At 44.3% G+C, this 18,427-nt stretch overlaps 2 protein-coding genes across 2 annotated transcripts; both read left to right on the top strand.

Moving 5' to 3' along the window:
• The first annotated feature begins 1,292 nt into the window (after positions 1-1,292).
• Positions 1,293-9,263, top strand: exosc10 (exosome component 10). Its single transcript, XM_047040881.1, has 25 exons — positions 1,293-1,477; positions 1,778-1,914; positions 2,000-2,123; positions 2,365-2,469; positions 2,761-2,926; positions 3,207-3,315; positions 3,980-4,055; positions 4,371-4,481; positions 4,873-5,016; positions 5,172-5,362; positions 5,489-5,645; positions 5,869-6,017; positions 6,275-6,325; positions 6,427-6,538; positions 6,651-6,698; positions 6,819-6,894; positions 7,163-7,272; positions 7,416-7,508; positions 7,590-7,658; positions 7,846-7,939; positions 8,092-8,165; positions 8,342-8,522; positions 8,612-8,676; positions 8,778-8,854; positions 9,101-9,263. The coding sequence occupies exons 1-25, from the start codon at positions 1,352-1,354 to the stop codon at positions 9,129-9,131; spliced, it is 2,676 nt and encodes an 891-aa protein (XP_046896837.1). The 5' UTR covers positions 1,293-1,351; the 3' UTR covers positions 9,132-9,263.
• Positions 9,264-9,553: 290 nt separating this feature from the next.
• srm (spermidine synthase) lies at positions 9,554-18,283 on the top strand. The gene is made up of 8 exons (XM_047040616.1): positions 9,554-9,861; positions 10,531-10,651; positions 10,926-11,018; positions 11,119-11,272; positions 11,429-11,512; positions 16,263-16,408; positions 16,685-16,807; positions 16,918-18,283. Exons 1-8 carry the CDS (start codon positions 9,731-9,733, stop codon positions 16,933-16,935), a joined length of 870 nt encoding a protein of 289 aa, XP_046896572.1. The 5' UTR covers positions 9,554-9,730; the 3' UTR covers positions 16,936-18,283.
• Positions 18,284-18,427: the final 144 nt, after the last annotated feature.

Raw genomic sequence — 18,427 nt, 5'->3', positions numbered from 1 at the left:
TATTCACTGAGGATATTTTTTTCTCTTTGATGTTTGGATTTTGTCTTCTTCTTTGATCCTCTTCTCTGCAGCTCTGTTAACACATATCTTACAGCAGAGTGGCTGTCTGCTTTGACCCGATGAGTCACCATTAAAAGGGTATTGATGCCATTGTAAACTTTGAATGGGTTTCATACATTAGTACTGATGACTTTGAACACACAGAGCTCAAACTAACTATACATGCATGTTTACTAAAACATGACCGGAAATGTTACAGTAATAACAGAAACCAGATGAGATTGGTTAAATTAGTGATTGAATCCAAATGGACAAGTGCATTTGTAGTTTACTGCAACTACAACATAGTTTTACTGTTGGTTATAGAGGTGTGGCTTATTTTAGTTTAATGTATAGTCAGAAGCTGAAGGTAATTTATATTTAATAGTGTCATGAAATTGTGTGCATTCAGTAATTCCTTAAACTACCAGCACACATTCATATGCATTTGCTGTTAAATCTTGAACTCTGAGTCAGTTCTAAAAACGGCATAAATGAGAAACTCAATGTAACTTTGAAGCTGCAAATGGTGAAGGACGTATTGGCTTAGTTTGCACTACCTTAACCTAATGGTTGACTGCCTTGGATTATTATGGCCAAGGTCCACTCTTACAAATTCAGCTTCTTCTGCTTTGAAAGGATTTCTGGGTGCTCTATGTTGAAGTATTGATTAAGCCAATGTTGCGGAGACGCTTTTAAGATAATAAGGAGAGAGGACCCTGTGAAAAGATCAATAAGAAGAGGAAGAAACTGTCGAGAAAGAAAGGCTCTTCTTCCAACACCACACATCCACCTAAGGAGTAGTCTGTGTGTCGATACCAGACCAGACCTAAAAGCACTAGACCTAATATTGATCGGTGTATCTGAGGGCAGAGGTGTTGTAACATCCAAAACACTGGAAATTATGACAAATCTGTAGGAGTGGATGTGTGAACTGGCCAAGGGGTGCCAATACTTTATTGCATGTTTCCCCACAGTAGGCTAAATAGGCCTTGTTACGACAGTTGCCATTATACTGATGAAGACTCAAACTTGTATCTCATTATACTGCCTCCTTGAACAGAATATGTAATGAAACGGTGTGAATTTTTGTAAAATGTTAAGATTCTGCTGGTGAACACTGCTCTCTCCTGGTAAGATATTGAAACAATTCCCCCTAAAAAGGTTGCGTTGATTTCATTCCAGTCCAGTTGGTGGAGCTGTTGCTTATTCAGTGTATATTTGTCAAACCCCGGAAACCCTCAGTGCCACAGAAGAAGGGAGACAGGAAGAGGTCGATTGATTCGGCTGCTCACATGTACACAAATCTGGAATGGATTCTTCAGGTTCTGAGTTAAAGGGTAGAAAACAAGACGTCGATATGACATCTAGCGATGATCCACCCGCAGAAGAGGGCGAGTTTTATCCCGGCTTTAAGGATGTCGATGCATTCATGAAGGTAATTGCGCATGTAGCTTGCAGTGTAAAAGCAGCTAAGCTAGCTAGAATGTCTAGCTGCGAATACAACGTGGATCATTGCATCAACTCTGTACAGATTTTTGCTTCCATCGCCAGCCACATACTGTGACAGAATAACTACAATATAGATTGCATGTGGTAATATCCAAACGTGCAGCTAACGTTGTAGCATTTGGTTGTAGCAAGATTTGTCTGTACTTAGTTGCGATGTAGTGTAGACTATCTTTCCTACCAAGCTACAATTGTGGAATCATGACCGGTTATTCTCTACCTTTCACAGTACGGACTGGGCACAGTTGTAGCTGCTACCAAAGCAGCTGCCAGTCTCCCTCAAGTCGGTGATGAATTCGACTTGTACCGTAGCTTTCCGGGGTTCCAGGAGTTCTGTGCGACTCAGGGAGATGGGTTGTTGCACTGGTGAGTGTAAAGGGCAAAATAATTAGGTTTGCGGTCTGTCACGTGAGGACTATTTTATAATGCAGTCTCTCCATCTCGGTGGTAGCATGAGTCAGATTATGCAGCATCACGGCTGCAGAGCGCACATGAGAGACCGCAACAAACTGACCGGGTTGGAGGACAGATTTGACTTGGTGGTGGATTCCAACGACGTCATCTTGGAGAAAGTGGTATGTAGGACATTCATAATATATCACATTCATTTATTTAACCGTGTCCCCTAATGGCAATTAATTCTGCAGCAAGACCAGCATTTAAATAAAACAATCCATGGCACACATTACAAAAAAAACACCATAGAAAACAATGTAAAACAACCCCAGACAACATCACCACCACCTACAACGTCACGCAACCTTATGGAACTATTTGAAAGGGGAAACAAGTATGGTTTGTTTTTGTTTTGTTCAGGGTATTCTGTTGGACGAAGCTGCAGGAGTCAACAGGACTCAGCAACCTGTCATGCCCGCTGGCTATCAGCCCCCTAAGATTGTGGTGTCCAGCTGGAACAGGAAGGTGAGAAGGACATGTCTGTTTGTCGGTCTGAACAACAACACTCGTCCACCAGGTTTCAGGATTCCTTTTAGATGTGATGCTACACATGCTTTCAATTTCTCATCATCAAAATATTTTCTCAGTGCATTCAGGTGAATATTCGTGTCCTAGACTTCAGATAGGCTCTTGCGAATGCCCAGTACTGAAACATGGCTTGTGTTACGATCTCTCATGACTTATGACCGGGTTGTGTGTGTGTCTCTGACCTGGACTGGGTCCGGTGAGTGATGTCTCCCCTCCTCTCCCTGACAGGGAGGAAACTCCAGGGCTAGCGGTGGTTCAGAGACATTCCGACTCCTCCAGGCAAAAAACATTGCCAGGCCTCAGCTGAAATTCCGGGACAAAGTTGACAACAGCAACACCCCGCATGTGCCCAAGATCTTCATCAAGCCCAACGCAATCAAACCTCTCCCTACGTGTAAGTCAGTTTGCACAAGCAGGGCGAGTAGAAACCGTGGAATACATTTAGTCATTTAGCAGATGCTCTTATCCAGAGCGACTTACAGTAAGTACAGGGACATTCCCCCAAGGCAAGTAGGATGAAGTGCCTTGCCCAAGGATACAACATAATTTTGCATGGCCGGGAATCAAACCGGCAACCTTCTTAGCCAGATTCCCTAACCGCTCAGCCACCTGACTCCCTAAACATGCTGATGAGACTTGATGACCGAATGTTCTCTTTTCTCTCTCGATGGTAGATTTCACCAACCATCGCATGCGTGCACAGAGACCAGAGGATCTAGACGTGCCAGCTGCCCTGGCCGACCTCATCCACCAGCAGCGCACTCAGGAGAACGTAGAGGACATGTAAGAACTGCTCTGAGGAACAGAGCCATCATATTCACATTGCTGCATTTAGCAGACGCCTTTATCCAAAGCGACTTCCAAGAGAGAGATTTACAAAAGTGCATAGGTCACTGATCATAACAGCTACAACAGATAGCCCCAAACATTGCGGGTAGCCAAACATGAAGCATACATTGTGAAAACCAAATAAGTTCCAAAGGGAAGTACAATTAGAGCATGTAGTTAGACAAGTTACAATTAAACAGCAAGAGCCTCAAAAGTGCAAGCGTGTACCTGTGGAAAAAGCAAGCAACAATAATATATTTCACGGCGAGTAGACAGTATATGGGAGCTGTTCTCAGGAAAAGAGCAGAGAAGCCCATGAGATGTGTGTAGCTCAGTGGTAGAAGGTTTTGCTGCAGACCTAGAGGTGACTTCAAGAGTGAAATGGGGGATTTTATTCTTGATCCTGTACATCACTTAAATAAAAGCATTAGATAAAAGCGTACAGGATATTATTTTTAAAAGCAACACTTCTTTCTGAAGCAATATACCTCTCTCCAACCCCCTTCTCCTTTGGGGGTTGTGTTCCACAGTTGGAGATTCGCTGCTCTACTTAAGAGCTGGATGACTCATCGTCTCAAATCTCCATCTAAAATGTGTGTTCATGTTGTGGTCCCTGTAGGTTTGCTCACCCATACCAGTATGAGCTGGAGAATCTCACTCAGCCAGAAGCACTGCTGTCTAAATCCGAACCTCAGGTAAACCCCATTAGACCTAACCCTTCCCTCAGTCGCCGTTGTCTGAAACACCGGTCAATGTTGGTTTCAAACATTCCTGAATCCTAATTTTCCCTGATGGTCACAATGGACTAGCAGGGCTTGAAATTGCGTCCTCAAAATATAATTGGTAGGATTTTTGCCAGCACAGATAATCGTTACGGTGCGACCTGTTTTACAAATTCTTAACAAAATGCACTTTTCGGTGGGTACTGCTACATATGTTTTGTAAAAACGGTTAATTTCAAGCCCTGACTAGACTTGAAGATGATTTGTTTGTGTTTTGGTTGTTTCCAGATGTACAAACCTCTAGCAGAGACGAAGTGCTCGTTCATATACTCCCTGGAAGATCTGGCGACCTTGAATGAGAAACTCTGTCAGGAATCTGAGTTTGCTGTTGATCTGGAGGTATGTGCTGGATCACTATGGTTTTAACATGTAGGTTTTCCTGCAATTAAGTCTGTTTTTAGATAAATATGCATAAACGGCTTAGCAGCTAGCATATGAATGTACGGTAAAAAGACCGTAGATAAGGATTTCCACTTGTCCTTGAAATCAAGGCCTTGAAAGTTTATGAATATAGACATAAATAGACACTTGTCATTGAAAGTGCTTTCATTGATATATTCTGTGCAAGAATAGTAATTGAAGTGCCGTGCTAGAGAAGGCCACTGAGTCTGCACAATGAAGGAGTTCACACATTCAAGTCACTCTCTTTCATCTTTTTCATCCATGAGCGTATGTTATATCATTCAGTTAGTGTGATTCATCCTCATGATCTACGCTTTCTGTCTCCCAGCACCACTCCTATCGAAGCTTCCTGGGCATCACCTGCCTGATGCAGATCTCCACCAGAGAAGAAGACTTCATCATAGACACATTGGAGCTGCGCAGTGATCTGTACATTTTGAACGAGGCCTTCACAGACCCAACAATCGTCAAGGTTATCACATCACTTAAGTTTAATGGGCCCTAAAATAACAACCCCCCCCCCCCCCCTAGAATTCCTAGACTAGGAATTCTTTCAGTGTAGAATTCCAAGTCTATCATTGATGTGTTTGGACTCGGAATGTTGACGGCTCGTTCTGCTTTGATCAGGTGTTCCACGGTGCTGACTCAGACATAGAGTGGCTGCAGAAGGACTTTGGGCTGTACGTGGTCAACATGTTTGACACTCACCAGGCTTCCCGCGCCCTCAACCTCGGCCGGAACTCCCTGGACCACCTGCTGAAGCACTTCTGCAACGTGGACTCTGACAAACGCTACCAGCTGGTCGACTGGAGGATACGGTAACAAAGACGTCATGGGACACGTCATGTGACTGACTGAAAAAATACAACGAATAAATTAAATATTACAAATAGTATATACAACGACAACACATTACTCATATTATTGATGATGTTTCTGCCCAGACCCCTGCCTGAGGAGATGTTCCAGTACGCGCGGGCAGACACCCACTACCTGCTGTATGTGTTTGACCGGATGAGGGTGGACCTGTGTGAGCTGGGCCATGGACAACCAGCCCTGCTGAGGACTGTCTGGAACAAAAGCAGAGACATCTGTCTCAAGGTACTGGACCACACCCCGACCACACACATGTTCAATTTTTGTTGTATTTTTTCTTAGTTTCTTCTTAGTTTTTTTCCCCTGTTTGTACGTTTTTTCATTAAGTAGAGTTTTTCTTTTCTTTTTTTAATCCTTTTTTCCACATTGTTTTTCAGTTTTTTCTTTGCTGTTCTACTTAGGAAGTGACTTTTCTTCATAACCGTTTTTTTGTTCGTTTTTGGTGCAGCGATACCTCAAGCCCATCTTCACAGACGACTCCTACATGGACCTGCTGAAGAAACAGAAGAAGACATTCAACACACAGCAGCTCACTGCCTTCAGACTGCTGTACGGCTGGAGGGACAAGCTGTCCAGACAAGAGGACGAGAGTACTGGGTAAGCTAACCTGCTCTGACCTAAGTGCATCTTACCTGACAGGGGTCCTGCTCTCTATCAGGGGGTTTAGATTCTCATATTCCCGGTCTGAAATTGAAGTAGCTCGCTGGCGCTGCATGTTAATGTCGCTGAGCCCTCCTGCTCAGAAGCCCATGCCAGAGTCGTGCAAATGGGAAATTATAAATGAATAAAAGTTTTTAAACTTTTCCTTCAAACTGGGTTTAAGCATACTTCTCCCATTTATTTTATTCTTTTAGTTATGTGCTGCCCAATCACATGATGACCAAGATATCTGAGGAACTCCCAAAGTAAGTCAGACTGATTCCAACCCTCCTTTAACCTATTTGTAATAAGGTGAAACCAAAACCTGAAGTCGTAATCCTTCTTATTAATGTTTCTTTTCACCTAGAGAGCCTCAAGGCATCATTGCTTGCTGTAACCCTGTCCCCCCGATGGTCAGGCAGCAGGTCAATGAGCTTCACCTGCTAATGCAGCAGGCCAGGGAAATGCCCCTGCTCAAGGTGAGATCCCCCACTGGTCCTGTAACTCCTATCCCCATTTTGAACGGTTTCAGGAATGTGTGGAGTGTACCGATCTGAATCAGTTTTAACCTGAAAGATTATTTGTTCTCAGGCGGAAATCATCGCAGAGAAAAAGAAAGGACTCACGCCCCCAAAAAAGGTTTTTAGAACTTGATGGTGTTAGTATTGCAACACAATCTCTTGTTTTAAACGTTTACCAGTGGTCATTTATTAGCAGAAATGGTTGCAGCATTAGGTGATTGTGTGTTGTGTATTTCAGGCAGAGGTTACCATGTTTGGTCCTCATGATAACTCAAGAGTCTCAGAGAGTGATTTCCCCATCTTCTCTCCAAATGGTAAGCGGATGAACAGTACTGTGAAGATGTCTTAGGCATCCAAGATTTATACATGAATATTGTCATATTTCTTCTTTTGTTTTCTGTATTTGTGTGACAATGTAAATGTGCAATTTCTTTCATTATTTCTTAAAGCATTTTTGCTCAACTTTTTTTTTTAAATTGTACCCAAAACTTTTGCACAATCCTGTATATCAGAAGCATTCCCTTTCAGTACATGACTCTCTGTGAGTAATAAGACTTTCACTTCTTTGGCATGTCTTCCCAGAATTGCCAACTAAAAAGGGAACACTCTTCTCTGAAGAGGAACCAGTGGTGAAGATGGATTCGCCAAATATAAGTGGTCTCGTTGCCTCAGCTAAAATCACAGTTTTTGAGGTAAGTGCCAACACTCCCCTGTCATTGGTTTGTGCCCTTTTTGCTCAAAGGAGTTTTTGTTGTTGGTTTTATTAATAAAACCTGTACATTGCTGAACATGTGCCTTTGAGTCTAGCTAAGTGTTTGTTGTTGTGTCTTTGAAGGATGCTGACACAGTGAAAGAGCCTGGACAACTAACCGTAGCCGAACAGAAAGCCTCCAGGATTGTTGAATCTTTCCAAAACCCCTTCCGAATGGTAAAATACCCTGCTTACTGCTCATTGAGTATTTTTTATTGTAGTTGTTGGTACATATTTTTCCCATCCTTTTGATTGTAGTACCTACCTTCAAAGGACATCCACATCAACAAAAACGCCAAGTTTGATCCATCGACAAAAATATACGAGGTGTGTAAAATAATAATTGTAGCAGTAAAAAACATTTGACTTGGGTAACCTTGGCTACAGTGTGTCTGTGAAGCTTCCGAAAAGGTGGCAGACCAAAACTCTGAAACCAAATCTGCAAGTTTTTAGTTTCTGAATCTCCTTTGGTTTGATTGTTCTTGAATTGAATTCCTGTTCCACCGCCTCACAGATCAGTAACAGATGGAAGCTACAGAGTATTGAACAGCAGCAGAAAGAGGTGGAGGACAGACGGAAAGTCAAGGAAGAGGCCAGAAAGGTGTCAGGTATGGTGAATTAGTTGAGGAAAAATAAATAAAATAAAAAATAAACTGTATTTAACAAGACAGATTAATCTAGTTTAAATGTGACTTGTCTGCTTTTTTGATGTATTTATTTTTATGCCATCTATCCTACAATTACACGTCTTGTTCCACAGAGGAAAGGAAAAAGGCCAAACAAAGCTACCAAGAGTCTCTACAGGATGTTCCGACTGTGCGACAGCAAGCTGCAGTATGTCCCTTCTGTTTCCTACCACACTTCCTGTTCCTGCTCGGTCTTGTAAATCTGACTTTTACACCAACACTGTCCTTGACTTAGGGTTGATTGTCTGTAATTCCCTGATGTTACATTGCAGAGGCACAACACCTTAATATCATCCTTGAATGAATTGTCTTTATCCATATCAGGAATGTTCAAAACCTGGAGGAAAGAAGAGAGAGAGGATTGTCAGCGAAGGGGGGGAAGGGACACCGAAACCCAGTAAAAAACAAATGAAATCTGCAGAGAAGACAAAAGTGGTTGACTCCTCTCCAACGCCTGATTTTCAGCCTTTTGACTACAGTCAGTCTGACTTCAAAGTTTTTGCTGGTATGTTGCACTTTACATGACATGCAAATACATTTAAATGTTTCTGTGAATGATCTGTTGTATGCGTATCTAACTACATGTTCTACTAGGAGATAAATCAAAGGATGGTTCACAATTTGATCCGAACAGACAAGGCCACAATCCCAAGAAAAAGGTATACTAATTAGTCTTAGGCGTATATATGTCTAGATCTAGAGAGCCATCAATGTTTGTCTCCACAGATGTACTAAAACAGAGTTTGTTTTGTTTACGTAGAACAATGCCAAAGGGAAAAAGAACAACACATCTGCTGGAAACCGAAGTATGTCCTATATGGCTGGAAAATCTGACAGGTAAAATATTCATGTTTGTTCTGTAGTAGGGACCTGTGAAATACATCTCTACTGTTGGAATTTGACATTTTATGCGCCCGTTTGTTTACTTGATATTTTGGTTTAAAAATATTTATTATGTTTGAGCAACAAGTCTGAGACAGAAAATTGTCACATTTCTGACAAACTATGCTTTTGTGTGTAATGTCGTTATCTGCTAGATATGGTAGTTTTCACAGATTCACGATTTTGTTTTCTTTATTGCAGAGGATCTCGTCAAAACTGGCCCAAAAGATAGGAGTACTGATTTGTTTATTTCGCCCATTGAATGAAAGTTGAAAATGTTTTGTTTTGCTTTTGTGGATCTGGTGCATACCGTTTTTCTGTAACGGGAAGAATTGACGTAACCTGCTTATTAAAATTATTTTTAGAAAATGTGGCTTTTTTGTAATTATTATAAAAAATATATAATAAAAAAGCAAAATGATGACTGATACGTACACACGACCGTGCCACCCAAAAAAAATCAAAGACCGAAGTTGTCAATGAAAGTCGTGAGCACAGATTTCTTGCACACAACCAGAGAACTGACACTTTCACGTGGGCACCAGGACAGGTCTGGAGTCTAACAAACATCTTTTGGACCCACCTTCCATGCAATTACATTGGTCGATGTGGATCGTCTTTTGACGTCAGTGTTATTTCATTCGCTATAATGAGCAGTCGAGTTAGGTTGAAAGAAAGAAGACGCTCAACGTGTCTGTAGTCACCATCAAGCCCTCGCATCAGCTAGCCAGCTGTGTTGCTGCCAGTCAGCTAGCTAGCTAATGCAACTTCTGAAATTATCTGTGTTTTTAATGATATAATACTGTTACATACATTTGTCACTCCTCGGTAATGGACAGCATTAAAGATGGATGGTTCACTGAAACGTGCACGCTATGGCCGGGGCAAGCGATGAGTCTCGAAGTGGAAGAGGTGCTCTACCACAAAAAATCTCAATTTCAAGATGTCATGGTTTTCAAGAGGTCAGTAAACGAGCTAGAGTGCTCTTTAAGTGAGCGATCTGTCTGGCCGGACATAACTTAATCTGTTTCATTAGCTCGCTAATTTAGTTCTTAGAAAGGTGTTTACGTCACTTGGTAGATGGCTTCCTTGCTAACTAGCTTATTAGCTTTGTTGAATTCAGCTTCACTTTTGAAGGCTCCTAGCTAGCTCTAGTAACAGCTGCTTCGTGGCTTCTTACTAGATAACTAATTAGCTCAGTTATATAGTAAACTCAGTTGACTGTCACTACGGAGCTCTCAAGCTCACGCATTCCAGCCATTTCTCACGATCTCACACACCTTGTATTTGTCACGCATTTCAACTATTTCTCACACTGAGAAGTAAAGGGATACTGAGGGAAGATGTCTGCCGAGATGATAGTTATCTCGAGTTGTACAGAGTTAAATGCAAATCAGACCCCCCCTCCACACACACACAGTTTATGTATAACCCACCGCTAGCTTGCTGTATGTGTATGTAATTTTTTATCTTCCAGTAAATCAGTTCTTCAATTCATGTAATATCATAATTAATATATTCCTTAACGCCGCGTGTAATAACAAACTACTTGTTTATTTAATCTTGAAAGCTATGATTAGCTAGTCTACCATTTACAATCTGTCAATTGATTTAATATTGTGTATTTGCAGTAAGACCTATGGCAATGTCCTCGTACTTGATGGGATTATTCAATGTACAGAGAGAGACGAGTTTGCCTACCAGGAAATGATTGCCAACCTACCACTCTGTAGCCACCCATGTCCAAAGAAGGTATCTTCTTAAGTAATCTTATTGGCCGGGTTTCCTAGATTCGTTAAGAAGCTCTTAACGCTAAGAGCGTCTTAAGAACATTCTAAGGGCGCTCTAGAACGCTCTTAGAACGTTCTTAAGAAGATCTTAGCGTTAAGAGCTTCTTAACGAATCTGGGAAACCCGGCTATTATCGTTGATTCTCATGGAATCTAGTCAAAATCCCTTGGGAATGAGGCTTTTCCAGATAATGTGCTGTGTAATCCTAATGTTAAAAATGTTTTGTGTGCGTGTAGGTACTGATTATCGGTGGAGGTGATGGTGGAGTTCTGAGAGAAGTGGTTAAACACACCCAGGTGGAGTCAGTGATTCAATGTGAGATAGATGAGGTAGGTGCCAATATTTCTAAACTGTCAAAATCGTGATCACATTTCAAGAAGACTGGGTTTCTCATGCTCCAACATGTCGGTTGTCAACTGTGTCCTCTAGGATGTCATCAACGTTTCTAAGAAGTACCTTCCAGGCATGGCGAAGGGTTTCTTCAGTCCTAAACTCACGCTGAACGTCGGTGACGGCTTTGAGTTCATGAAGCAGAACCAGGATGCTTTTGATGTCATTATAACTGACTCTTCTGATCCTGTTGGTAAAGCCTTTTTGTTCATCAATTGAAGTCATCTCTGACAAGAAATACATGATTGGTGTCCTTGTCAAGAGGAATTATCTATATTTTCTTGTTGGAAAATACTGTTCTCCTTTACCACTCTGAAATGATCTGCTCACAGAGTTTTGTTTGTCACAGGGCCTGCAGAAAGTTTGTTCAAAGAGTCGTACTATCAACTGATGAAGACAGCCTTGCGGGACGGTGGAATTCTTTGCTGCCAAGGTGATGCAGATTGCATTACATAAACATAATGCGTTTAGACAAAGCTAATCCATACAGTTGTGGGGCATAAATCAATGTCAGAATTTCAATGTGAACTAGTGCTAGTGGGCTTGGAACACATTTTTTTTTTTTTGCATTAATTAGAGCGCAAAATACTGCTTTGTGAGCTTAATGTAATATAAACATTACGTTGGACTCATTGTTATTCTGTGCAGTTCAATATGGGACCAGATAGGGAGTCAGGTGGCTGAGCGGTTAGGGAATCGGGCTAGTAATCTGAAGGTCGCCAGTTCGATTCCCGGCCAAGCCAAATGACGTTGTGTCCTTGGGCAAGGCACTTCACCCTACTTGCCTCGGGGGAATGTCCCTGTACTTACTGTAAGTCGCTCTGGATAAGAGCGTCTGCCAAATGACTAAATGTAAATGCAATATACACAACTTTGTGAGTACAGAAAAATGATTTAATCCATAAATTGTCATCGTCGTCGTCGTCGTCGTCGTCGTCGTCATCTGCCGCTTGTCCGGGGATCGGGTCGCGGGGGCAGCGACCTAAGCAGGGAGGCCCAGACTTCCCTCCCCCCGGCCACTTCCGCCAGCTCTTCCTGGGGGACCCCAAGGCGTTCCCAGGCCAGCTGAGAGACATAGTCCCTCCAGCGTGTCCTGGGTCTTCCCCGGGGCCTCTTCCCAGTGGGACGTGCCCGGAACACCTCACCAGGGAGGCGTCCAGGAGGCATCCTAATCAGATGCCCGAGCCACCTCAGCTGGCTCCTCTCGACGCGGAGGAGCAGCGGTTCTACTCTGAGCCCCTCCCGGATGACCGAGCTTCTCACCCTATCTCTAAGGGAGAGCCCGGACACCCTACGGAGAAAGCTCATTTCGGCCGCTTGTATTCGCGATCTCGTTCTTTCGGTCACTACCCATAGTTCGTGACCATAGGTGAGGGTAGGAACGTAGATCGACTGGTAAATAGAGAGCTTCGCCTTTCGACTCAGCTCCTTCTTCACCACGACGGACCGATGCAGAGCCCGCATCACTGCGGACGCCGCACCGATCCGCCTGTCGACCTCGCGCTCCATTCTTCCCTCACTCGTGAACAAGACCCCGAGATACTTGAACTCCTCCGCTTGGTTCAGGATCTCCTCCCCGACCCGGAGATGGCACTCCACCCTTTTCCGGTCGATTACCATGGCCTCAGATTTGGAGGTGCTGATTCGCATCCCAGCCGCTTCACATTCGGTTGCGAACCGCTCCAGTGAGAGCTGAAGGTCACGGCCCGATGAAGCCAACAGGACCACATCATCCGCAAAAAGCAGCGACCCGATCCTGAGGTCACCAAACCGGACCCCCTCAACACCCTGGCTGCGCCTAGAAATTCTGTCCATATAGGTAATGAACAGAATCGGTGACATAGGGCAGCCCTGGCGGAGTCCAACCCTCACCGGAAACAAGTTCGACTTACTACCGGCAATGCGGACCAAACTCTGGCACCGGTCGTACAGGGACCGGACAGCCCCGATCAGGAAATCCGGTACCCCGTACTCTCGGAGCACCCCCCACATGAGCCCCCGAGGGACACGGTCGAACGCCTTTTCCAAATCCACAAAACATGTGTAGACTGGTTGGGCGAACTCCCATGTACCCTCCAGGACTCCGCGGAGGGTATAAAGCTGGTCCACTGTTCCACGGCCAGGACGAAAACCACATTGCTCCTCCTGAATCCGAGGTTCGACAATCCGACGGACCCTCCTCTCCAGGACCCCTGAATAGACTTTCCCAGGGAGGCTGAGGAGTGTGATCCCCCTAAAGTTGGAGCACACCCTCCGGTCCCCCTTTTTAAAGAGGGGAACCACCACCCCGGTCTGCCAGTCCAGAGGCACTGTCCCCGATGTCCACGCGATGTTGCAGAGTCGTGTCAACCAAGACAGCCCTACAACATCCAGAGCCTTAAGGAACTCCGGGCGGACCTCATCCACCCCAGGGGCCCTGCCACCGCGGAGCTTTTCAACCACCTCGGCGACCTCAGCCCCAGAGATAGAAGGGCCCCCCCCGATGTCCCCAGACTCTGCCTCCACGTCGGAAAGCGTGTTGGTGGAATTAAGGAGGTCTTCGAAGTATTCCTTCCACCGATCCAGGACGTCCCCCGTCGAGGTCAGCAGCGCACCATCCCCACCGTATACAGTGTTGACAGAGCACTGCTTCCCCCTCCTGAGCCGCCGGATGGTGGTCCAGAACCTTTTTGAAGCCGTTCGGAAGTCATTCTCCATGGCCTCGCCGAACTCCTCCCATGCCCGGGTTTTTGCCTCCGCGACCGCCAAAGCCGCGTTCCGCTTGGCCTGCCGGTACACATCAGCTGCCTCTGGAGTCCTACCAGCCAATAAAGTCCGATAGGCCTCCTTCTTCAGCTTGACGGCATCCCTCACCTCCGGAGTCCACCACCGGGTCCGAGGGTTACCGCCGCGACATGCACCGACCGCCCTGCGGCCGCAGCTCCGGTCAGCCGCTTCAACAATGGAGGCCCGGAACATGGCCCATTCGGACTCAATGTCCCCGGCCCCCCCCGAGACATGATCGAAGCTCTCCCGGAGGTGGGAGTTGCCCTAACCCTAACCCTAACCCTAATCCATAAATTGTATGCCCTATTATTATTTGAGAAATTCAACCTTGCTGCAAATCTCAATTCCGACCTTAATGAACCAAACAAAGTCTTGTTTCATTTGAAGCCATCTTGAATGACTAGGATCCCACATCTGTACCCAAGTGTGCATAGTTTGACTTGTCTGCACTTGAGACAACATTCCATGCTAGTATTTTGAAAGTAAAGCACTGGTGCAGTGCTTCTTAACCCTGCCCTGAGGGAACCTGTCCTGCATGTTTTAGATGTTTCTTGGCTCCAACACACCTGATTCAAATGCATGTTCGTTACCAGGCTTCTACAGAGCTAGACAACGACCCATGTATTTGAATCAGGTGTGTTGGAGCAGGCAAACATCTCAAACATTCAGGACAGGGATTTACATTTTACATTTATGCATTTAGCAGACGCTTTTATCCAAAGCGACTTCCAAGAGAGAGCTTTACAAAAGAGCATAGGTCACTGATCATAACAACGAGGTAGTCCCAAACATTGCAAGCAGCCAAAACATGAAGCATACATTGTGAAAAAACTAAACAAGTGCCAAAAGGGAAGACCCATAAGAGCATGCAGTTATACAAGTTACAAATTAAAACAACATGAACCACAAAAAAGTACAGGACTGTACCTGTAGAAGAACAATCAATAGTAAAATATTTCACAGTGAGTACAAGACTTAACTTCGCTATAACTAACCTACAAGAGCAACAAGTCACTCAATAAGAGTCATTGTGATCCTGGAGGAAACTAACAACAGGGGTTCCCTGAGGACAGGGTTAAGACCCACTGCACTGGTGTCTTCTTGACACAGAACGTTGTTTGGCTCTATGTTGCATTGTTTAGTGCTGTGACATTAGAGCATGACTGTACATGTCTACACACTGAGGAAAGGTGCATGAGAACTTTCTCTATTGACATTAAATGGTGTCAAAATGGTCTCAATCTTTTAAAACATTTAAAGCTTTAGAATCAAGGAAAGATGCTCTTCAACAGTAAGAAAATATCAAGATTGAAAGATTTTGACAGATATACTTCCCTACTGAATACTCAATGTTATTTCAGATACCTTTTTAAGATTTTAAAACTTCTTAAACCATGAAGCTATAAAAAAGTTTCAACAGCTTTCAGCAAACACACATTTTCTTCAGAAAAAGCACCTTTTTCTAGTTTTAACCTAAAAGATTCTGGGCTTTTGAGAAAACAATAGGGGCTCCAGGTCCAGAAGCCCTCCCCCCCCCCCCCCCCCCACTCCGCCCATGGGTTGTAATTAATGCTAGCTGGGAGCTAGCTAGTTTACTCATGATGGACAGCCACTGTTAAAGATATTTTTAAGATGACGTCTGACTGGGTTGAGATTAATCATGGCGATGACACGTCGGCATATTAATTCTGAGCTATGCGAGCACTGATGTGTGGAATGTTTTAATGGAGAAGGAAGGGGCCCACCCTTTCCTCTTCACTCTCCTCCTCCAACACTCCCTCCTCCTCCAACACTCCCTCCTCCAACACTCCCTCCTCCTCCTCCAACACTCCCTCCTCTACCACCCCCTCCTCCTCCTCCTCCTCCAACACTCCCTCCTCCTCCTCCACCACTCCCTCCTCCTCCAAAACTCCCTCCTCCTCCTCCACCACTCCCTCCTCCTCCAACACTCCCTCCTCCTCCTCCACCACTCCCTCCTCCAACACTCCCTCCTCCTCCACCACTCCCTCCTCCTCCTCCAACACTCCCTCCTCATCCTCCACCAACACTCCCTCCTCCACCAACACTCCCTCCTCCTCCTCCACCACCCCCTCCTCCTCCTCCTCCTTCACCACCCCCTCCTCCTCCACCAACACTCCCTCCTCCTCCTCCACCACTCCCTTCTCCTCCTCCACCACTCCTCCTCCTCCTCCAACACTCCCTCCTCCTCCTCCTCCACCACTCCCTCCTCCTCCTCCTCCACCACTCCCTCCTCCACCACTCCCTCCTCCTCCTCCTCCACCACTCCCCCCTCCTCCTCCAGCAATCCCTCCTCCTCCACCACTCCCTCCTCCTCCACTCCCTCCTCTCCTCCAGCAGCTCCACCAGCAGCTGACGTGCATTCCTCTTCTCTATCTCTCCTCTCTCGTTTCAAACAGGAGAGTGTCAATGGCTCCATTTGGAGCTGCTAAAAGAGATGAGGACCTTCTGCAGGACCCTATTCCCCATGGTGGACTATGCCTACTGCACCATTCCCACCTACCCCAGCGGGCAGATTGGCTTCATGCTGTGCAGTAAAAACGCTGTGCGTTAGATAGATGACAACTCATTATTTTGTGTTATACTGTTTGGTTTTACATTATCTCCACAGCTTTTAGCCAGTTAGCATACATGTAGAAATGTTCATAATTATATAATGTAGCATTTTTACAAAAATATACACGTTTTATGAGTATACGTTCTAAAAGGCGTGTTTAGAATGATCATGATGTGACAGTTAGTCAATCACTTGATGCCAGTCGTATCGAAGAATAATCTTGCAAGTTATTTATTTCTAAGGTTTTTTTACCTTTTATTAAAGGAAACTAATTTCCGAGAACCTGCCAGAACACTGCCACAGGACGAGGTAGAGAGCATGAGCCTTAGATACTACAACCCAGAGATCCACAAAGCATCCTTCATCCTCCCAGAGTTCGCTAGGAAGGTAATACAATAAATAAATAAAAATACAAATGTACAATAGTATTATAATTTAGATTGTCTTTGTATGTTGCTGTGTGTGCGGTCTGACCATCCTCCTGTTTCTTGTTTCAGGTACTGAGTGACGCGTGAGTCGACTGCGGAAGAACTGCTGCTTCTTGACCCGGCCCTCCCTCTGGCAACAGAAGCAACCAACACCTCACTCCACAGTGGCCTCTCCTGAACACTGACGACACCTTCTGGCTCCGTGGTGAGGGAGGAGGAGGAGGAGGGGACCGTGTGAAGACTAGGGGGTGGTGGGCCCTGGGTGGGGAACACTGGGCCTCCTTAGACACAGTATTATTCCTTCCAGCGCTTCCCTCCAGTCTTATTCACTTTGTGTATTTATTTGTTTTTTTGGGGGGGGTTGGGAGGGATTAACTGTTGTTTTATTACATGTTTCCTCCACTTATCTTGCATCTTGTGGATACCAGCAAGGTGTTGTGGGAGTGGAGGGCCAATCAAATATTATTACATTGGGATATAGGTTTTACTAACACATCATTATTATTAGTAATGATAATATGTTTATTATTAAGGGTAGGACCTGCTCATAATGGTACAAGATTACCTCAACCTAACATGTAAGAATCTTTGCTTTCTGATTAGTTTTCTCTACTCTTCATCCTGGCTCGAGGGGTGAGATCTCATCATCCGTCTCACACCTGTACATCAGAACGAAACATTTGAAAACAAACCCGATAGTGCCTCAGAAAAGGTTATTTTGTCCTTTTCTGAAACATGCGTGGAGGTGTATTCTAGCCTGGCTGGCTGGCAGACTCAAATGTTTTAAAATTGAAATGATTAAGTATTAAGTACAATAACATAAACCCAAAGAGCGCCTCCTTCTTCAACTTTTGGTTTGCTTCCTCTATGTCAGATTACTGACTTGGAATGATTGCGTTATGTAGATTAATGAATTATTAGATATACTGCACATTTAAACTGGTTGGACACGACACATTTATTTCACAATCCGGTAATAGTTTGGTATTGATCCTGTAAACAATTGCTGTTACTTTTTAGAAACGGTTGTAGTATGGGTGTTATGACAAAGGAATTGTCACCAAGTAATTGCTAATGAATTAATTATGCATTAATACTTGTAATAGTAGGGTTGGGAAATAAATGGGTAGGTTGGCACTTTTTTATTAATTTCTGAAAGGCCAACCTTGTATTCGAAAACGGTACTCCAGTTGTTGAGGTAGCATAGAGACCCCCTCCCCTTTCCCTGGTTTTATTATTTTTTAAACAATGCCTTTATTTTCAGGACATTTGTTAAAAATATAGCTGTTGTAAACTACTGCCTGTATGGATTTCCTTTGGGTATGTATCACTTCTTCATGCACATTTAATCTTGTCAAGAGAAATGGTGTTCAACATGGGCAATGAGATCATGTTTTTATAAGAATTATGAGGTATAATAAATCTGTTAACTGAACTGGTTACAAGACTCATTCGTCACTCTCCAAAGGGATGATGCAATACGCTTAATCCACACTTATGGTTTGTGTTGTGATGTGACTAGCTACCAATATGACTTCGCCTACACAACACTTATTCAAACAAATCTGCCTGATTGGAA

Source organism: Hypomesus transpacificus, chromosome 18, assembly GCF_021917145.1.
Source record: "Hypomesus transpacificus isolate Combined female chromosome 18, fHypTra1, whole genome shotgun sequence".
In the NCBI taxonomy this organism is placed as follows: Eukaryota; Metazoa; Chordata; class Actinopteri; order Osmeriformes; family Osmeridae; genus Hypomesus; species Hypomesus transpacificus.
This window is presented reverse-complemented; position numbering and strand designations above follow the sequence as displayed.